Source organism: Larus michahellis, chromosome 12 (genome assembly GCF_964199755.1).
Source record: "Larus michahellis chromosome 12, bLarMic1.1, whole genome shotgun sequence".
NCBI lineage: Eukaryota > Metazoa > Chordata > Aves > Charadriiformes > Laridae > Larus > Larus michahellis.
This window is the reverse complement of record NC_133907.1, coordinates 7,542,293-7,560,788: the sequence shown is the minus strand read 5'-3', so window position 1 is coordinate 7,560,788 and position 18,496 is coordinate 7,542,293. Positions and strand designations below refer to the sequence as shown.

Below are 18,496 nucleotides of genomic sequence, written 5' to 3'. Positions count from 1 at the left end.
TGCTTTTCCCAGCACTTCCAGATTCATTAGGAAGAGCTTGACACTTTGCTTGCTTTCTTTCAAAAACGTTAGGACCGGCGGGTGAGCTCTGCAGCCAGCTGCACTGGTATTTTGCCCTTTCCCAGTAAAGTATCATCTAACACAGTCTTTGCTGGTTTTCACTTTTGTTTAAAAGTAAAAAAACTTTATAATTCTAGTTAGCGAAGGGAGTTTTTGTTCAAAAATATCCAAAATTATCTAAGTTGAGACAGATGGGTAGATGATACAAGTACTCAACAGTAACTAAATTAAGCAGATTAAAATTAAGCTATGCTAAGTCGGAGTAACTAGCTAACATTTGTAGCCCACCAGGATCAGAAGCGATTAAGTAACCTGTTAAAAGCACAACTTAATTTTCAAAAATCAGGGATAGGTTCCATAGCAATAGTGAATAGGCTTACAGGCAATTTCATATCTGGTGGTTTTACATTTATGGAGTAGCATCTTTAATAGATGAGGTCTGACGCTGTGCTGTCAAATTTCCATCTTACAAGTGCCAATAGACTCAACAGATGCACAGTTGCTGTAGATTTCAATAGGGAGCAGCTGCAGAACCTCTAAAAGCTTTTTCATGAACACTGTGTCCAACCACAACCCCTAAATCTAATATTATAGACCTTAGAGTGCTAAGTGGGGGATAAGAACATATTCCTGGCGAACTGAAAGTCTTGTAATTTAGTAGCGGACTATAATTGTTTCAGACGAGTCCGTATGCCCCAAGTCAGTCATAGAAATATTGTCTGGTTCCGAAATAGTAAGACTTGGTGGCTTCTCTGGGGTTCAAGGACAGTCAGATTTAGAAGTTTAGCCAGAGGATCATGATATCAGTGTAGAAGTCAGGTGGCTTATTTTGCTGATTACAAAATATTTGTGAAGTACATCTTTGTTCAGATTGATTGGTTTCCCCTGTATTTTTCTTCTGCTTTTGAATGCTTCAACACTGAGTTCATTTTAGATGCTTGCACTTCATGCTCAGCTGTCTATATTGTTTCTGTCTCCTAGAATCATTTACCCTGTGTAAATTTTCGTATTAGTAAAGCTTGAGCTGTTACTTACAGACAGGGTAAATAGAAGTAGAAGGTAGGAGATACTGATGGCGAGAAACTAGGTCTACACTGAATGTCTTCTGTTTGCTCCTGTCATCCTGACCACTGCTACATCAGTGACGTGATTATCCAAGACCGAGGTGAAGATGGTATTAAGCTACCCAAGGGCTCCTGGAGCCTGTGAAAAATAAAAAAAAAAAAATAAAAAAAAAAGGCAGTTGAATGTCCCATGCTGATAGAGTGAAATAAAGCTGCCAAGTACTGTTGAGAACGTGGGCTATAATGTGTCTGTCACCTCCCTAGCAGTCGCTCTCTTTATATTACAGTATGTTGGTTCAGTTCGTGACTATAACTGGCTCTGGCTCTGGCTCTTGAAATGCATGTGGAAAATTGATGCGATAGTGGTTCCTCAGCTGGGGACCTCACCCCGACGCTTTCTGTTAACGTGCTGTTGCTTTCTGGCGAGGTCTGAGCATATGCTGACCAGAGTCTGTGACGCTGTCACAAGTGGGTTTCATTTATTCTCCTTTTCAGTGAATCCAGAGATCTCTCCCTTTTCTCTTTCAAAGGGAAGAAAGAGCTGGCTTTGCTTAGTGATGCATGAAGCCATTCTGGTCATTTGGTAACTCATCTCATCCAACTGTTTTTTTCCCTTTCATTTTTGCGTTGCCAGACAATGGAAAGAAAATATCTACTCAAGTTATATTTTCTGAAGTATTTGGTTGCCATGAAAACTGAAAGGAGTAGTGCTGTGACTTGACTGCTGTCATTTATGCCTGCTCTCAGTTCAGGTTGCTTTAAAAAAAGACATTACAACTTGACATCTCGCTAAAGTAATAACAGTGAACTTCCCAGTTTTGGCAGCTGAAGCCGAATGCCTCACAGAAAGATATTATCAGCCCGTTTACCGGCAGCCTTCCCTGCCTCTTCTTCCCCTCTCGGCAACTCAAGTGTGCGCTTTGCACTTGATCCGCCTGATGTGCCAGTGCATCTGTCCGGGCCTGAGCCTGCTATTGTCTTGCCATTTCCGCGGAGATTCATAATTAAGAGTGGAAATCGTGCTCACTAACTTTTGAAATAAGAGAAGAATATTGAGCATTAGTGTAAGACGGATAGTAGTCAAAATGGCAGCAGTACGTTAGTGCCCTTTAATTTCTGAAGTTGCTTTTATTACTTTACCATTCTGTAGTTTTGCTATAATGAATTTAGCAAACGTTTCTTAAGCAATTGCCATTCCAATTGATTTTGATTGATTACATAAATTTACTTCACTAGGAAGTAAATCCCCTGAAAACCACGGTGAGTGCAGTATTGCCCAACTGGGGATCCCAAGATGAAGGTTTACCTAGTGCAAGTGGTTCTGCAAAATCTCTGAAAATCGCATTGTCCAGCCTGAGGAAACCAACCAAACCAAAAAATCTCAGATCATCTTTCTTTTCTTTCCTTTTGGAGCCATCTTCACAGCTAGCTTGAGAGAATGTTGGTGGTGGGTTTTTTTGGGTGGGGGGTTTTTGGTTGGTTGGTTTGGTATTTTGTGGGTTTTTTTAACAGGCAGTGGTGGTGCCTCTAATGCAAGTTTTGTGGATTGTTAAGATGGGATCCGAGAAAGAAAACACTTAATCTTTCCTCCATGAGCCCCCAGGAGTTCTAGGAACCCCCTGCACCCTGTGTTTGACGCAGAGCTGTGCGTTAGCCCAGCAATTTGCCTGCGTGTAGGTGTCCACATGACAAGAGGTGGCACAGCGGCTCCCCGGCTGTCCTCGGCGCTGGCTGCTGATGGCTCTGAGAGCTGCTTCTCCGTCCCCTTCCTCTGCGGCCCTCTCGTAGCCACCGGAGCTGCGGGGTGGCTTTGTGTCATCCCTCACCCCTTTTCACGTCCCTGCTGTTCCTTGGGTTTAAGCGTGATTTAACATAACTTGATCCCCGCCACGTGCGCGGCGTTTGAACCGCTCTGGGCATCCTCAGCTCCTTTCAGGTTTCAGCATTCTCCCTCTGCCTTGGGCAGGAGAGAGCGAGAGGCTGCGGATTAGGTGCCCTCCAGTTAACAAGTTACTTGTTGTGTTAATGATACGTGGAGCCGCATGTCCCGCCTGGCTCCCTGCTCGCAGCCTTTGCTCGCGCGTGTTCCGGCGCGTCCGTTCCGACCGGGTTTGAGCTGCTCACGGGGCCAGGTGCTTCCGCAGCATAAACCCAGGTCGTTACCAGCTTATTCCTACTCTTTCTGTTGCCACAGAGATACAGTAGGTTAATTGCGAGAATGAAATCAGTCATCATTAAAGCTGCTTTTTTTGATGAAACGCTGTGTATTCAGGATATAACATACTAATTCCTATCTCCAGGTGTGGGTTTTTAAGTTTTTTCCCCTGCTGATTGAGTTGAGGAGGGGCACCTTTCTGGCCCTTTTCTGTGTCTTTATCTAATCTTTCTTTAGCTATTTCTCCCAAAATAGCCTGTTCGGTTTTTTGCACTCCTCCTAACAGCCAAACCGTTGCTCAAACTGCCTTAGCTTGCTGTCCAACTCACCAACTAATGGAAACACCCAAAAAAAAAAAGTATCTCCAGCCAGGAAATGCCCTCCTCGCGATGCTCTGCTAATTTTTATCCCCAGCAAAAGACCCATCGTTGTTTGTTTCCGTGGTGCCGAGACGCGTGTGGTGACACTGCAAGGGGCGTCGGGGCTTTAGTGAAGGAGCTGTAATAAATGTGCTGGAGGATGTAGGTGGAACCTTGCATGGTGTGGTGATTCGCAGCCAGCTGACGTGGAGGTGGGTGTTTTAAGAGCAGGAGTTGATCTGGGGTTTGTTTTGTTTTACCTTCACATCAGGCTGAAGGTAGATGGCTCCTCTAAACACCTTGGAGATGGGTCTGTTCGGATACAGCCAGCCCTTGCCTCTTTCCTGCGCTTGCTTTGCCTGTTTGGTTTTGCTCCAAAATATACTGATCTTCTTCTAAAAGGTTCTTTCACCACAGGTTTTGTGAAACTAAAACATAGAAACTTTCTTTTCTGTTAAAAGCTATCTTTCTAAATCAGAAAAGTCAAGTGCAGTCTCGGTATGTTTGAACTGATGTTTTGCTGAGCTTTGGGAGGAGAATTTTAGCTGTACTGTGAAGCTTATGATAAAATCCAGTTATTTTTATCAGCTTGCACATACATCTTATTAAATTCATGGCAAAAAATGCCTTAAAGTAGTCAGTTCTCATGTATTTTTGTGTTAAGTATAGCGTAACTAAGAAGGGGCTGTGATTGATAATGTAATAAAATGTTGCTGAAGGCCCTGTGTGGAGGGGGCAGCGTGAGATGGGGCTTCCAGCAGTGCACTGCAGCCCGTGTGCTCTCCTCTCAGCATACCTGGGCGTGCTTTCGCTCAGGAATTTAGCTGAAGGATGCGGTTATCTCCTGTGCTGAACTCCTACGCCATCCAGCTGGCACGTGCCTCAGCTGTAGGAGAGGGGAGGTGAATAGAAAATGCTTCAAAACTAACAAGAACAACTTGTCCTCACCCGTGTGAAGCATCTCCAGCCGGGTTCTCGATGTGCTGAAGCTGTATTTAGCCTTGGGAAGTTGCTTGTGTAGCTGGGAAGACCCTCGGATGGCTTTGCTGCTTAAGGGGGAGCATACCGACGCTTTCCCACCTCCCGCTGACCCCTGGTTTCTGTTTCAGCTGCTTGAGTTCAAACTCCCCTCGGGGGAAGCCGTGCTAGCCCAGGACCAGGGGGCCACCAAGGTGAGCTGTGGTGTGCAGCGTGGCCTCCTAACCCGAGTGGTGTGTGCCCGTGGAGACTGACCCCTGCGTTAGCTGCCTCTGCTGGTGTAGGGTGGGCAGCGGGAGGGAGAGGCTGTGCCGGCAATATCCTTAGAAGTCCTTGCAGCCAGCGGTCGTGCTGTTCTTGAAGGGTTGGCAATAAACATGACTGTTTCCTTCACATCTGTTTACTGCTTTGCAGCTTCAGATGAAAATGAGCGAGCGAGCCGTGTCCCTCAGCGCCATGGTGCCCTTGCCCCGCAGTGCCTACTGGCAGCACATCACGCGACAGCACAGCACGGGCCAGCTCTACGGCCTGCAAGGTAAGGGCTGGGGTGGAGAGAGTCAGGGCACAAATCACGTCGTGACATTGTTGAATCGTTCCGGTGTCTGTCCGTCTCACTGGAGTCTAATGTCCGTTTTGAGCCAGTTGCCGCTGCTGTCCGGTTGATGGAGAGCAGGGCACATGCCACCTTAAGATGGGCACCTTGGCAGACTGGTTGTCATCAGGGGGTGCTCTTCTGACTTCCCATTAGAGAGGAATCCTTCATTTGACAAATTTTCTGACCATTTTTAGGTAAAAAAGGAGAAGTTAATGCTCCAGAGTGGCCAGTTGTCAAGGCTGCCCAATCCTTCCTGCTACCAAACTCTTTTAATGGCACCTGATTTTTTGGCCAGGCTTATAGCCGTTTGGTTCCCCTCTCCTTTGGATGGTTGCCTCATGCTAAGAATGATGCAATCTTCATTATTCATTTCGTCTACTTGCTAATATTCAACCTAAACAACTGCACGCTCAGAAACAGCTGAATTAGGGAAAGTAAAAGGAAATGGCCATGATAAGTAGTTCTAGAAAACTGGACAGCTGCGGTGCTGCCACCGTGCATTGCAGTGTGGCCTGAAGACGGGCAGGTGTCTTCTCCAAATCCCCTCCTTGCTGTCGGCCCAAGGGGCAGCACAGCTCCTGCCTCAAAACCACCCCAGGCTGCAGGGAGGGAGGAATCGCTCCCCCGGGAGGTCTCTGCACCCAGTTGTCCCTCCGTGGTCACCAAGGGACATCTAGTGGTTACTGAGCGCAGGGATGGGGAGAAGGAGAGGAAGCCCACCACACCTGCAGGATGGGTGGGTGGCTAACAGGGGCTTCTGCCCGCGTATTTCAGAGCGTGTTTCAACACTGAACTTCAGTTTCCTGCGATGAAGTGAAAACCGCGGCCACTGTCACGCACTGTTGTTGCTTTGTGCCAGTTTCCCCAGAGGCACCTCTGGAGCAGGAGCTGCAGGTACTTGGTACCTCTGAGGAGCTGGTCCAATGTCAGCGTCTTGCGGTCATGTGTGTTTTTAGAATTAGAGACACCCAAGCAAACAACGCCCCATTTGTATTTCAAAACACAGTCTTCCGCCCTAAGCCACGTGGATTGGCTGAGTTAGTGTTTGGACAGAAGTTGGTATTGATGAGTTGTGAAGTCAGGATCGGGGCATTACTCAGAAAACACTTAATAGAAGTATGGCAGCCTGGAATATTAGATGGAAGGAGCCAACACCTGCCATAGCTTTATTTTCACAATATATGGAATAAAGGCTGAGCTTGATTAAACATTTGGATGATAAAGATGGACTGAGGCAGTTTCCCTTCACCGTAGGGGCATTGGAAAGGGAAGCTCAGCTTGGCCATTAGAATGCGGGTTGTTTCTCTGTCATCCCTGAAGGTCAGGGCAGGCGTGTGCTGCGCCAAGGGGCAGCCCAGCTCTTGGTGCCTCGTCCTGCTGCAAAAAAACCCCACGGGGTGGGTAGCAGAAAACCTCAGGAGCTGGCAGGGCTTTCTGGTACTAACATCAAGCATTCAGAAGAATGCTAGAAATCACTAGACAGGTATTTTAAACATCCGGGTTGGGAAAATTTTTAGTCTCTTTTTTTTTCTTTCTTTCTTTCTTTCTTAGTCTTTTTCCTCCAGATACTAGAGGTTTCTAAAGGAATAATGAAAGATAGATATTTATTTTACTTTTTTTTTTTTTTAATAAAGCAGGAAATCGTAGAGGTTAGCACCTCCAGAACACAGAATATCCCAAGCTGTGATTAATAATTACAAGCGCTGGCAGCCCTGACGTTTATAGCTATATTCCATTCTGATCCTCAGCAAATTTATCAGCAAATCATAAAAGCCAATATTTTTCCATCTTTCAACACTAGAGGGGGTAGGCAGCACATAAAAAGGCCCAGCTAAACCTGGCAAATGTTTCAGAGGCGGGATGAGTAATAAAATCGTGCAAATTTGTTCAGTAAATTAGGGCATGGGAAGCTGACCTGCTGGTGGCAGCCCGTGGCACACGAGGACAAGACCGCTTGCAGCACTCCGACACAACCAGAGGACTGAGCTTACTGTGCCTTACTAGAGAGTCCTTTATTAAAACAGTAATTCAGCATTGAGTTGACACAAGATAAATAGACTGTATGGGTACAAACCACTTGTTTTATATTTAGAAAAATGGCTTGCTTGTTAAACTGGGAAAAAAGGATCCTAGGGTATTGTCGTCGTGAGAATGGGGTAAAAGCCTTTGTAAAATAAGTGAGCCATGCAGCCAGCATTGTAATTAGGAAAGACACTCAAGTCCTTGTCTTGTAAAACAGTCAGGGCTACTACTTCAGTGGTACCCCGAGCACCTCTAATTAGATTAGGCTGCCAAAATCTTGAAATGCGTCAATTACTACTGGAAGAAGAAATATGAAATAATTGTGATACTGAGTTGTGTAAGTCCCCGTGTGCGAAGCAGCATTTCACTCACTCAGTGGTCGAGACATGTGAAATCTTGTGTGCAAAAACTTTCTTCCACCAAACTTGGAACTTCTGATTTCTGAATTGGTTCGTGTCCTCTTTTCTAATGTACAAAAAAGAACTGATGCTAATATTGTGAGCTAAATTGCATTTTTCATGTAAAATGCAAAGTCAGAACTTTTTAAAAATTAATTTGCTATGTGCAACTTTCTGTTCTTAAGGAACTGGGGAAGAAAATCTGAGCGGAGATGTTTCTGAGATGGAGCAGGGATAGGTTTAGTTAAAAGGCTGTAGTCTGTACTTCACTTACTCCTTTATAAAATGCTGAATAAGGTGCCCGTGTCTTACTGAATGTTATTCTGGTTTTTTTTTTTTTTTGCCTCGGACTTGGTGAAGATGTTTCTAGCCCAGTGAAGCTTCATCGTACAGACACTTTTCCAACCTACAGGTCAGACCATCGGTAAAGGACTGTAAAGAACTTTACAAACTCTTTGTCTTCTGATAAACTGCCCCAGTGGATGACAGTGACGATGACAAGCGAGGATGGAAAAATGGAAAAGTTGAGGTTGGATGAAAAATTCTTGCAATACGAAGTTTTTTTCAAACTTTGCGACAAGTTAAAACTGTTCTGTAGATATTGGGGAGGGGAACAAAAGCAACAAACCCTCCAGTGTTTCTTTTATATCTTACAGCTGGACAGAGAAGAAATCGCTCCCTAAGTATTTCCAAATGTTTTTGTATGATAGGTATGTTGTAAATATATGAGATTTTCTTGTTGTAGTGTGGTTCCATTTCGTCTCTTACAGCTGTGTGTTTACTGATGTCAGCTGTGTCATCCTTGTTTGTTGTAATGCTTATCTTTAGTTATTTGCATTATTGTTCAGCCTAATCCTTGACCTTTGAAATGTGGCCAGTTTTAAGCAGCTATTGGATACAATTTTTCCTGTTGGAAGCCCGATAAAGACTTGATTGATTTCTTCTGAAAGCACCCCCTCTATCTTCTATTTCCTGTATTTATTTCCATCTCTGTAAATGTTTAAAATAAAAAAAATAATAATTCCCACTTATTTTGTGGTACAGTGCTTTTTGTTGTCACTATTGGCATCGTGAACAGAGCTGGTGTGGAGCCACCAGGACGCTAGAAGGTTGGGTGGAGAGGGATGATGGTTTGCCTTGGGTGCCCCTTCCACATCTTAAAGCGGCACAACCACTTCTCAGGTGTCCTAGAGAAACAGCGTAGTAGCTTCAACAGGAATCTCACAATGCCACAAACTACTTTTGTGGCAGAAAGCAGATTTTTCTGTTTTGTGACAGCATCTGTGTTACGCACAACTTCCATAGATTGGCACTAGCATCTTAACAGCAAACAGACTTGTCACAAATAGCACGGTTGACTACTGCGTGCTGCGCCAAATGGTCAGAAACATGTAACGGCTGTAGATAGAAAGGTGTGATTATCCTGAATGCAAGCAAAGCACTGCCTTGAGTGAGGTGTAGTTAAAGCATGTTGTTGGCAAGCTCTGAGTAAGAATGCCTTGTCAGGTTGCAAGTCAGACTCATCGTATCAAACCATGTTAATTCCTGCTCACTTCAGAAGCTTAATCAAAATAAGACTAGGTCACATTTTGATTGCGCCAGTGGGGAATACGGTCTCTGTATATTTTTCATTGAAAAAATATGGGATACAGTTCTAACGATAATTGCATTTGCCTAGGCATGTGTAACGCTAGCAGATAGTTTTTCAGCAGATATCCTGGAAGAGAAGAATGCAATGGCCAGAGTAGGTTTGTAGAGAATGAGCTGCATTTGTTCGTGTTTGTAGAGAATGAGTTAGCACAGGCTAATTTTCTGTTATGACAGAGGTAATGGTCTTGTGGTTTGAGTAAAAATAGCAAATATCTTAAGCTTGGCTTTTAGTCCTAAATATGAAGTTTCCAAGCAGACTCAGAGGACAGGGTCATTGATCGTGACCCACGTGACGAGAGGAAATGGCCTCAAGTTGCATCAGGGGAGGTTTAGATTGGATATTAAGAAAAACTTTTACACTGAAAGGGTTGTTAAGCTTGTAACGGGCTGCCCAGGGAAGTGGTTGAGTCACCATCCCTGGAGGTATTTAAAAGACGGGTAGACGTTGTGCTTAGCGATATGGTTTAGTGATGGGTTTTGTCACTGTTAGGTTGATGGTTGGACTAGATGATCTGAAAGGTCCCTTCCGAGCTAGGAATTCTGATTCTGTGATGACTAGAAGGAGATTTCAAACTATACTCAAAGTTCCAGCGAGCTGTACTCCGAGATGCTGCCAGCGTTGAGTGCTGGAGGAGGATATCCAGAGTGGCGCGTGGTTCTGTGTCTGGTTCCAGTCCTAGTTAATCACTTGGACAAAGCAGATGGGAGGGTGCTTATTAAACCTGCACATCTGTAAAATGAGAAGGAAGGACACAGGAATACAAGATTAGAATACAAAATGATCTGGGCAAATTGAAGAAATTCAATAGGGACAAGTGCTTCTAAGCAAGGCTAATTGACTACACAAATACATAATGGGAAGAGAAGCAAGCCAGCAGCCTTTCAGAAAGGGATGTAAGGGTTGTAGCAGATTACAAGTTGAACAGGAGGCAACAAGGCCATGTTGCTGCAAAACAACTAGACGTTGTAAGGGAATGTAAAAGCCTTGACCTTTCAAGACAGCTGAAGTAATTCTTCTGCTCTGCTTAAAGCTGGCAAGGTCTCAGCTGGAGTCCTGTATGGTGGCCGATCCCAGGCTACCGTCCTCAGCTCCTACAAATAGCCGTGCCCTGCTCCGGTGCTGACACACTGGGATAGTTCAGCTCTTGAATTGTGCTGTGCACTGTATAACGTCTTTGCCTTCCTTTATTAAACAGACTTTCTCTCCAGCAATAAGGAAGGAGCAGATGTTTCCAAGTCAGTTCAGTCTTTCTGATTGTTACGGTGTCCTGAAGTAACCAGTCACTCCAGTAAGATCTTTTTTTTAACTGATTTGGGCTTAGGATCTGTGTGTCAGTTTAATAAACACATTATCAATTCTGAAGTGAAAGACTGGGAAAATGTAAGATGTTGAGTTTCTACATCCAGAAAGGTTGTACTAACAGAACTGGAGGTGAGAGGGACTTTTCAGGGAAAGAAACCGATGAGTGTAGTGAAGGTAAATGTGTTTCTGAAGGAAAAAAAATCAATATGCCATCATTGTTTAAGATACACCATAGTGCAACAATAAGCTTAATTTATTGTAAATAAGGATTATGTTCACTTTATTTCAAAGCTGAACTGCTAACATAAATAAGTGATTGAAAGGCATGTTATGACTAATAGGTCTTTATCTTTCAGGTTTACTTCTGCTAATGTATTCCCTTTAGAGCTGACGGCATCTGTTGTTTTATCATGGATATGACAGTTCAGTAAACGCTTTTATTCACCTTTCGCTCATGCAGTGATTGATATAGTGTGACTATCTGTGGCTGAACAGTCCAATTACAAAGAAGACAAAAAAAGCCACTCTGGCCTTGGCCTTTAAACGAAGGGTCATTAAATCAACTAGCTCTGATATTATTCTTTCTAGTGAAACTGTCTGCAAAGGATGGAAAAAAGGCCTAAAAGTAAGTCTGCTTTGAATTACTGGGCGTGTATGACACAATATCACAATGTCAGGAAGTTGCTTTGTTTTAATTTGTGGTACCAACTGATTAAGTCACTTAATCTTTGCATCATTGCTGACTTGCTTAGTTAGCAAGGTCGTTAGCTGAAGGAAGTGAGGGGGTTTGCCACTCCTACAGTTACTGGCTCTATGGCAAGGGAAAGGAATTCACTGTATTTGGAGCTGGGGTGATTAGCCTGTCCGGCAGACTGCGTGTGTGCAACACCGATGTGATGATGCCATCATGTGTGCCAGTTGGGTGCCGGCGGTGCCTGATACACAGTGAAGAGAGATGCAGAACTGGGGTGGAAGTCCTTCAGGTACCTGAGCCACGCTCTGTCTGAAGCCATGTACTTCGGAAAATATGCTGCCAATCCATTTGTAGAGCTGTGGGGCTTGAGGTTACCACGGGATTCAAGGATCAGTGTGTGGCAAATCCTTGAGAACTCTCTTTCTCCAATCTCTGCCCTACATGCAGGCCCTCCACATCAACAGGACTTCACAAGGGTGTTTTTGAGCTTGTCTTGTATGTAAAAAGGATGATAACAATTTTACAGACTAGTTTCATTTGCTCCACCATATTCTAGCATGGCCTTTTATATTCTTCAACCTTGTTCTTTCTTGAACGTCCACAGGTCTTCCTAGATAACTTTTTTTTTGAAGGCAGAAAAGTCTTCTGCGAAGTCATCCGCGTGAGGAGGGTTTTGGCTCTATGTAACCTCTCCCATTCATACGGCTCTAAGTAACACTGTGCCATTTCTCAGACGGCTGCTCCTCAAAGCCTGGACAAGAAAGTCATACCCTCTGGTCCCTTTCATCCCACAAAAGACCAGTGGCCAACCTGCGAGTCATAGTAGTGGAGACAGAAGAATATGTTTCAGGGGTAAAAGAAGAAGGGATCAGACGAGAAAGCATAGAGCTGCTTTACCCCACTTTCCAAATCCATGCTAAGAAAAGTTGTTCTATCTTTTGAGAAGGTATGAACCAGCAAACTGGCAATAGCACAGTGGGTAGATGGAGACGGTCCAAACTGCATCAGAACTCGGCAGGTAATGGTCTTAAAAGGCTAATCTTGGAATCAAGTACATTAGGGGAAAAAAAATCATAATATCAAGACTTCAAATTATATTTCTTTTTCTTAGATGTTCTTATTACAGGTAACGGAATGCAAATGCTGTTCTCTAAAATAGCATAGAGGGCAACGTAACTACGGTAAATCATTGTGCTGCTGAGGGAAATGGGATGGCTCCTCTCCATAGCTATTTTATAGAGGGAGATGGAGTTACACAAGGACTTGCCAAAAGTCGCTCAAGACCTCAAGGTATCTTCATCATACTTCAAAACTTTTTTTTTTTTTTTAAATAAAGGAGATCTTGCACCTTTTGCTTGACCAAGATTTAACAGAACAATTTTTGCTTCCTTGAGGGAGGGAGGGTGGTGATTTAAGTGGGTTGTTTTGTCATTTGTCTGAGTGAATGAAACAGCTTTATTTTTCATGCTGGTACTGTTGTTAATATTTATTCTTAAGATTGTTAGTATTTAGTTCTCCTTTCCCTTCTTACACCTTACAGCAGAAAAGCATCATTAATATTTAAGCAGATGAACATCTCTTGAAGTTTGTGACTTGCAGCCAGAATGTCATTAATTTAAATAATCACACAGATAAAATTAATGCAATAAGAGCTGTATCTGAGTCCTGTTGCTGAGCAATTCTGGTGAGCGCATAATAATACTGCTGCCTCAGGCACTGGGATCAGGGGTCACGATGTGATATTTCTGCGTATTCATTAACTTTCACAAGGGCAGATTGATCTTCTGTTTCCATGAACACTAATGAACCATTTTCTTATTTTTAGGGAATATTCTATCACTACCACTAGCCACGTAGTGTTTAAAGAAAAGCTGTTCTCAAACAGAAGGCTCTAATTACAACTTGAGCCTCAGCTATATTGATTGCACTAGACTTTATTTGCTGGCATTTGTAAATCCGCTGAGAAACTTGCCAGGAAAAAGTTTATTGTAGTGGTTTTCTCTTTAGTATTTAGCCTATGCATTGCTCTGTTTCTTTACAAGCAAAAAAAAGGGAATTAGGTGCTGAGACGTTCAGAATGGTTGGGTTTGCATATGAGTATTTCCTCAGCTATCTGTCTTTTTAAATACTTGGAAAATCTTAGAAACAAAAGGTGTGAGGTGTTCATCTTACTCTAAACCGTCTAAAAAATGTTGCAGTCTCTCTGGTGAAATTAATTCCTGGTTTTCCAGCCATATGAAGGTGAGAAAATATAGAAAGGAGTAACCAAAAATAGCTGAGGGCATGTTTGGCTCTTGCCTGTGCCTGTCTGTGTCTCCCCGGTGCCCCGCGGATGCTGGAAGTCGCTTGAAGCGGTGGCGCGATCTCTGCCTCGGCCACCGGGTGCCAGCCTTGCCATGGGAAAGGGACGGAGGGCTCCGGCTTATTTACCTTATCGCTGCCTGCTCGGCTCTCATCTCCCACTAAACTGGGCTTATAGCTAATAACGTCAAAATATCTCGTGCCTTTTTTTTTCTTTTTTTTTCTTCTTTATCTGTCTTGTGGCGCGTTCCGTCATTTCTTCCGTATCAAGCCTACACGCTCCCATCTCTTCCCTTGCTTGTGTTTCAGTGCAAACAAAGTGAAACATTTGGGTTATTCTAAAAGGGATGTCTATGTCTAAACCTTAAAGAAACGCGATAAAAGTGTAAATGTTTTGGAGAACTATAGGTTCTCTTTGTACGAGCAATAAACGTGTAGGAAAAAATGTTTTCCTGTGCAATACTGGTGCCATTTTTGCACCATGTGAAGCAGATTGAGGGGGCAGCAGCCTGAGCCCACCGTTGCTGCTGAGCGAGCGGGTTTTGCACAGGGAAAGGAGGGATGGTAGATGCAGCTGGTGAACAACTGGATTTGCACAGATTTCTCCTGCCTCTTACGTCAATTCGAGAAACCAAAGCCTGTGAATGAGCCCTGACCCTCTGCCTTCAGCTCCCGCCACATCCCGCCAAAGGTGTCCGAGCTGGCACCGTGCAGCACGGCCACAGCCGTCCTGTCCGGGTGATGGAGAGAGGCAGGCCCTGGGGCTTGCCTGAAGGAAGGGGGTTCATTTGTTTGCTTGAGGTTTTTTATTAAATTATTAAATTATTCCAGCTTCCAAATGTTAGGTCACAGTCACCCAATTGCAGTGGGTCATCTCTAAAGCTTCCAGAAAGCCATCTCCTAGCAAAAGGAGCAGCGTCCTTCTGAGCCAAGAGGAAATGGAGGGTGCGGATGATTTATCCTGCCCTTGCGTTTCTGCCGCAGGTCACAACCTAAGGGAAGGGTTTTATATCCGCAGGTGAGGAAACTGGCAGTGTCTAGATGGGCTCATTTTTTGGCTCAGGCTCTGTTACCAATCCAACCTGGGATTCTCACTTGATTTTCCACGTCTTAAAGATGGGAATGTCATGTCCGCAGGCAGGAGCCCGCAGGATAAATGTGTAGTAACAGTCCTGCCATTTTCAGAAACAATACAGGAAGGACCACATAAAATAGCGTGAAGAAGACCTCTGGTCCTATCGGGCAGATTATGTTTTAAAGGACACATAAAAATGAGACTGTAATTACCTGTGCTCATTAAGATGCTTTTGGTATTTTTTTTTTTTTTTAAGAGAATTGCACCCTAGCCACACTTAAACTCCGGCAACTGCCTGAATTTTGTCTCTCAATTTTCTAGGTTGACTTTGCCTAACCTCCTGTCCTATACTTTTATATTCTGCTGTGAACTTAAAAAATCTAGCATACTCCACCACAGAGGTGGACGCACTGTTGATGTGTAGTATATGAAATCATGCTTGTATGAAATTATAGCTTCTAATCAAATACTGCCTGCATTTTGAGATCACTGGATAGAAGACATTACAAAATGACTACGAGAAATGAATAAGAGAAATTAACTTGCTAATATAATTTATTGTATCTTTTTGACTGAACACAGAGTGCTTAATTTTACATAATGAGATAAACTGTATACAGACCAAATGATATAGAAAACCCTTTGTGCTGAAGGCAACGCATCCTTCTGGAATATATTGTCCATAAAACTGAAGTAAATAGTTGCATAAATACTTATTTCTCCATAAATGTGTAATGACTCAGCTGAAAGCCAGACAGTATTAATGATGTATGATCTCTATTTTTGGCACATTTAGTAAAATGAAAGTGTACCTGCATTTAGCATAAATGAAACACCTAAATGCTGTTCTGCAGTGTAGGAAGGGAAAAGGTAGTGAAATTAGATTTTGTAGCTTCTGTGCCAGCTGTGAAAGATAAAGAGTTGGAGGGACCTGTCCCAGCTAGATCTGCTCAGGAGCTCTGCTCTGGTGTCCCCTTGGTGCCCTTGAGTGACCTGTCCTTCTCCTCATGTAGTTATCTCAAAATGAAGAGAAGGCCTGGCTTTCACGTGCCTTTTAAATGTGTTGGGAGTAGGCTTAGAGGAACTCTATGTATTCAGATACTGGAATTCCCTGCCCAGGGAGGGGGTTGAGTCACCATCCCTGGGGGTATTTAAGAAACGTGTAGATTTGGCACTTCAGGGCACGCTCTAGTGGCAGAGACTGTAGGGTTTTTTTGTGTGTGTATGGTTGGACTCGATGATCTCAAAGGTCCCTTCCAACCATGAAGATTCTATGATTCTATGATGGAGTGATGTCCACATAAAGCCCCAGCAAAATGGCATCCTTTCTTGAGCCAAAGGAAGAGGTGGATCAGAAACCCCAAGTCTGTGGTCTCTCCAGACGCCACAGCACCTTGCAACCATCGCAGCCCACAGAAAGGAAGACGTCGCACAGCCCTGCCTTGTGGAGAGGAGCTGCAGTAACTCGCCTGGCTCGGTCCATCATGCCGTGGTCCATCACTGCTCACAGCCTTCAGGTTTTGGCTCTCTTGTACGAACCCCGCAGCTCACAACACAAGTCAAAAGGATCCCGGCAGAGGCTGATCCTTCCCAAGAAAGGACTAGTGGTCATTGACGTGGGGCTGGAAAGGCACGGAGGCACCTGATTCCTCTTTGGATACAGACTTTCAGTGGAAATGCTTGAGAAAAAGATATCTTCCTCTCTTTTATCCAAAGGCATCCATTAGTGGGGAATGGGCTGGACTCGCACTCATGGGTGGTCTCTCTAAGACACAAGCGGCATTCCTGTGGTTGGGAAAGAAGATTGATGTGGTGCAATACCCAGGCAGAGATGCTTTACTAGGACTACTGTCAAGTGACATGCTTTGACCTAGGCTCACTGCAGCACATTCTTACTATTTTCTTCCCTTTCTTCTTGAGACATTTGGAGTTTTTACCAAAGGCATTTTCAGTATCAAACCAGCGTAAAAGTGGAATGCATAGTTTTAAGAGGGGTTGAGTCATTTTCCTTCCTGAAGGCCATGGTGGGTCTCTAGCACAGCCTAGCCTTTTCTCTACTCCAGAAAGGTAGCAAATATTTGCAAGAAAAAATGTTTCTGTGTCAGACCTTTGCTGACCTTTTCCAATGAGCCAATAAGGATTGATCCGAGGCCAGGGTCCACCTAGAACAGCAATATATAAAATAAAAATTTCATTTAGCTTTGTTTGGCGGGGGTGGGGGTGGTGGTGTCCTGTTATTTCTAGCATTTGTTTATCCCATGTATTATTCAATTTACTTGCTTACAGAGTGAAACAAAATCAATTGAAAGTTGCTTTTCCTTTGCCACACATGATTGTCAAATCCGTGTGGAAAATTGCTTAAATTGTGTGATCTATGGTTCAAAGTGAGAACAGAATGCTTAATTAGAGTTTAATTATCTTGGAAGATTTGATGCTTTCTGATTGCTTTTGTTTTATTTCTTTACTTGCTCAGTGGTCTTTGTCGAAGTGTGTCTTCATTTGTAGCAGAACCAGGTGCACAGGTTGACACTGTACAGTTCACTACGTGTAAGAATATATTTTCTCTTCAGACTCATGCATACGTGTATATCTGTTCAACTCTCCGGGTAGCAAGAAAAATAAATACAGCTGTTAACGTGGGCCTGATCCTTAGAACTGGTGACTATATACCTAAAAAACCACCCATATGGGTTTACACGGACCCAGATGTTATGTTCTATTTCAGTCAGTGTTTTTAAGACCAGAAATAAGGTTTACTGAAGAACTGTGATTTTTGACATCGAAAGCCACCACTTGCCCACCAGTGCCTGATCTGGAGCCAGCTGAACCGGATGAAAGTTCTTCCCCTAGGGCAGCCCAGGTACCTAAAGCTCAGCTTTCCATTGTAATCAGGCTAAGATGCTGATATGCTGCAGGATATAAGAATATAACATTTCAAAACCATATTCGTTTGGGTGCCGGAAAAAGGGAAAAAATGGGCTGTCCCTTGATTTAGATCTCTGTCTTCAGATCTTTGTTCTGGCACAGCGGGAGTTAGTTCTCTGCCAGCCCAAAACAGATCTGCTTAAAACTGCGCTTGGGTTTGGGGAATGTTTTGTTTGGGTAGGGCTTTTTGTGAGGTCTGTTTAACTTGAGTTAGTTCCCAGGTTATCTTCACTCTGGGGCTGCTGGCACCGCGAGGGGCAAAGCAGAGGCAGGAGCAAACAGAGGGGAGAATTTCGGCATCAGTGCCAAGCTATGCTGGCTTGTGAAGATCACGGAGTTGTGGTGTGAAGCCCTGCCTGAATCGTAAGTGAAACAAAGGGAAGGAAGGCGTGAAAAGTCATGGGCAGATTTTGATGCTGAAAATCTTTACATCTGGTTCAGAATCAAGAGCACTTTGGATTTGACTTTTACTCAAGTTTTGATTTTTTTTTTTTTTTGAAGTTCCACTTTATCCATGCCAAACTTGTTCATTAACTTCTAACCAGTTAGGCTTGTGCTGTTTGATGTTGACAAAGGCTTCTTCATGTCAGGTGGGGAGAGTTTGGCTCGAAAACTTGTTACCGGTAAGAAAACAGGTATTAAGAACCCCTTAAGTAGATGCATTTGCAGAAGATTGTTTTTCTCTTTTGTGTGTCTTCTTTCCCCTGCGGAATCTCCTGTGACAGCATGTTGTTTTCCTGAGGAGCCATTATTTAAATAAGAGCATATAGCAGATTATATAAGAAAAGGTGGCCTTCAGTGTCAGGGTTCCTCCAGGCTCCCTCCTTGAGCTACGCAGCCCAAAATATAAGCTGACATTTGAGCAAGCCCAGGTGATGTTTGTGTTTTTTGCAATAGTCACCTCGTAATTCAGCCTT

General features: G+C 43.7%; 1 protein-coding gene across 8 annotated transcripts in view; it reads left to right on the top strand.

Annotated features, from left to right (window-relative positions):
* Positions 1-8,661, top strand: part of DOK5 (docking protein 5) — a 45,163-nt gene extending 36,502 nt beyond the window's left edge. For 4 of the 8 annotated variants that reach the window (XM_074605281.1, XM_074605278.1, XM_074605280.1 and 1 more), the window contains exons 7-8: positions 5,031-5,151; positions 7,992-8,661. In XM_074605281.1, coding sequence (XP_074461382.1) covers positions 5,031-5,151; positions 7,992-8,059 — 189 coding nt within the window. In that variant the 3' untranslated portion in view covers positions 8,060-8,661. Of the gene's footprint in view, positions 1-4,747; positions 4,811-5,030; positions 5,152-7,991 lie in introns of all 8 variants that reach the window. The other 4 variants (XM_074605274.1, XM_074605273.1, XM_074605276.1 and 1 more) reach the window with 2 other exon arrangements.
* Positions 8,662-18,496: the final 9,835 nt, after the last annotated feature.